General features: G+C 37.4%; 1 protein-coding gene across 1 annotated transcript; it reads right to left on the reverse strand.

Annotated features, from left to right (window-relative positions):
• Nucleotides 1-372: 372 nt before the first annotated feature.
• LOC129920928 (uncharacterized) lies at nt 373-1,479 on the reverse strand. Its single transcript, XM_056002459.1, has one exon. The coding sequence runs from the start codon at nt 1,477-1,479 to the stop codon at nt 373-375; it is 1,107 nt and encodes a 368-aa protein (XP_055858434.1).
• Between the last annotated feature and the right edge of the window lie 554 nt (nt 1,480-2,033).

Consider the following 2,033-nt stretch of genomic DNA (forward strand, 5'->3'; position numbering starts at 1 on the left):
GAATACATCTTCGGAAAGCGAAAGCGATTAATTATTATCTTTTAAGTACCAACAAGGCAACAATTGTTATTATTTTTTTAAGAACATTATTATGTCATAAATAAAAAAAAATAAGAAAAAAATATACATATGTATAAACATATAATCCTGAATAAAACAATTGTTTGTTGTTGTTTATTGTTTTAGCTGATTTAATTTATTTTGAGCTTTTTGTATGACAATATGTTGTCTTCTTTTTTCTTAATTAGGTTAGGTTAGGTTAGGTTAGGTTAATAGGGTGGTGCACAGCTAAGCTGCTGCATACACGGGGGCCTGTTGGTCCATTGTGATACCCTCTTATTTTAAAAATCGCAATGATGTTCCTAAACTGGTCTATCGGTTTACAAAGACTGGCTCATTAACGAACCATCCTGTACTCTCAATAAATTTTCTCATGTTAGCCATTGGTACCTGCGCTAGATCGTCCAGTTCTTCCACGAACCTCGTTCCAAAGAAACGAAGTCGGTTTGTTTGGAGGTTTGGACATTCGCAGAGCAGGTGTTTAATGGATTCTATCTCCTCTACATCTTGACAGCTCCTACAGAAATCAGGTGCAAATACACCCATTCTAATAGCCATTGTGCCAATGGCACAATGACCCGTAAGTACACCTATCAAGACTCTAATGTTCTTTTTGCTCAGGGATAATAAATACCGAGTTTCTTTTTCATTGGTTTTGGGCCATAAACTTCTAGAAATAATGCAATCGTCCCTAGTTTTCCAGGTGTTATTGATTTGTTCTCTAGTCAATAGGTCTATTCTCCTTTTGAGCACACCGATAGGGATATCTGGTCCCTTTGCTAATTGGATGTTAATGTTCTCATTTGATGCTGAGCCTAACCTAGCTAGTTCATCCACTATTTCATTCCCTTCTATTTTGCTATGTCCAGGAACCCAGCAGAGTTTAACTTGGTTAGTGTAGCAAATACTATTGATTCTTTTCCTGCAGTTTAAAACCGCCTTGGATCTTATTGTCTCACTGTCTAGAGCTTTGATAGCAGCCTGACTGTCCACAAAGAATGTAATCTCCGAGGAGATTAGTTTTTCTTTGAGTACCAATTCTGCCGCTTTCTCTATAGCAAAAATTTCAGCCTGAAAGACACTACAATCGTCTGGGAGTCTGAATGATTCTCTAATATTGAGAGGTTTGCAGAACACCCCAGCTCCTGTTCCTGATTCCATTTTTGAACCATCAGTGTAGAAGGGTATTCCTTGTTTGCTGATAAGCGAATTGTGATCCCATCCTTTTCTTTCTGGTATTAAAATGGAAAATTTTTTATTGAAATCTATCAAGGGTGGAATGTAATCTGTAGTCGCTTCCAATCCAGGAACTGATTCGCAGTGCCTAGCCCATGAATCCCTTTTAGCCTTCCTCAGTTCTTTGGTATAAAGGTTAAGTTTGGCTCTGTATGAATTCATGTCTCTCTCTAATTTACTCATTTTTGCTCTATTGAAAAGTTTTCTGACCTCTGTTCTGTGTTCCTTTAGCTCACTGTTCCACCATGGTGGGTTAGTGGGTTTTGTGCAACGAGATAGGGGACAGTGTTTTTCAAAAGATTTTTTCATTTTACTAGTAAGGATTATAACAGTATTATCGATGGCTGATGTGTTTACAAGCGTTTTTTCTTTTGGAGGGTCGATATGCTCATTCAGCCATTTTGTATACTCTATCCAATTTGTTCTAGTTGGGTTTCTGTAAGGCTTGATATCTATTAAATTTCTGTCTAGGGTGAAGAGTATTCTAAAGTGATCCGAAAAGGATTCCTCTGGAGAAACTCTCCAATCTCCTATCGAAATTTGCTCATTATTGCTCATAAGAGTCAGATCTAGAATTTCTTCTCTGTTTTTGTTTCGGAATGTTGGGTGATTACCCCTATTACATATCGTCATGTTAGAACAAAGAATGTATTCAAAAATTGACTCACCTCTTTTATTGATGTCCTTACCACCCCATTGTGTATGATGGGCGTTGGCATCACATCCCATCACCAAAG

The sequence above is a fragment of the Episyrphus balteatus genome, chromosome 1, assembly GCF_945859705.1.
Source record: "Episyrphus balteatus chromosome 1, idEpiBalt1.1, whole genome shotgun sequence".
NCBI classification, from domain to species: Eukaryota; Metazoa; Arthropoda; class Insecta; order Diptera; family Syrphidae; genus Episyrphus; species Episyrphus balteatus.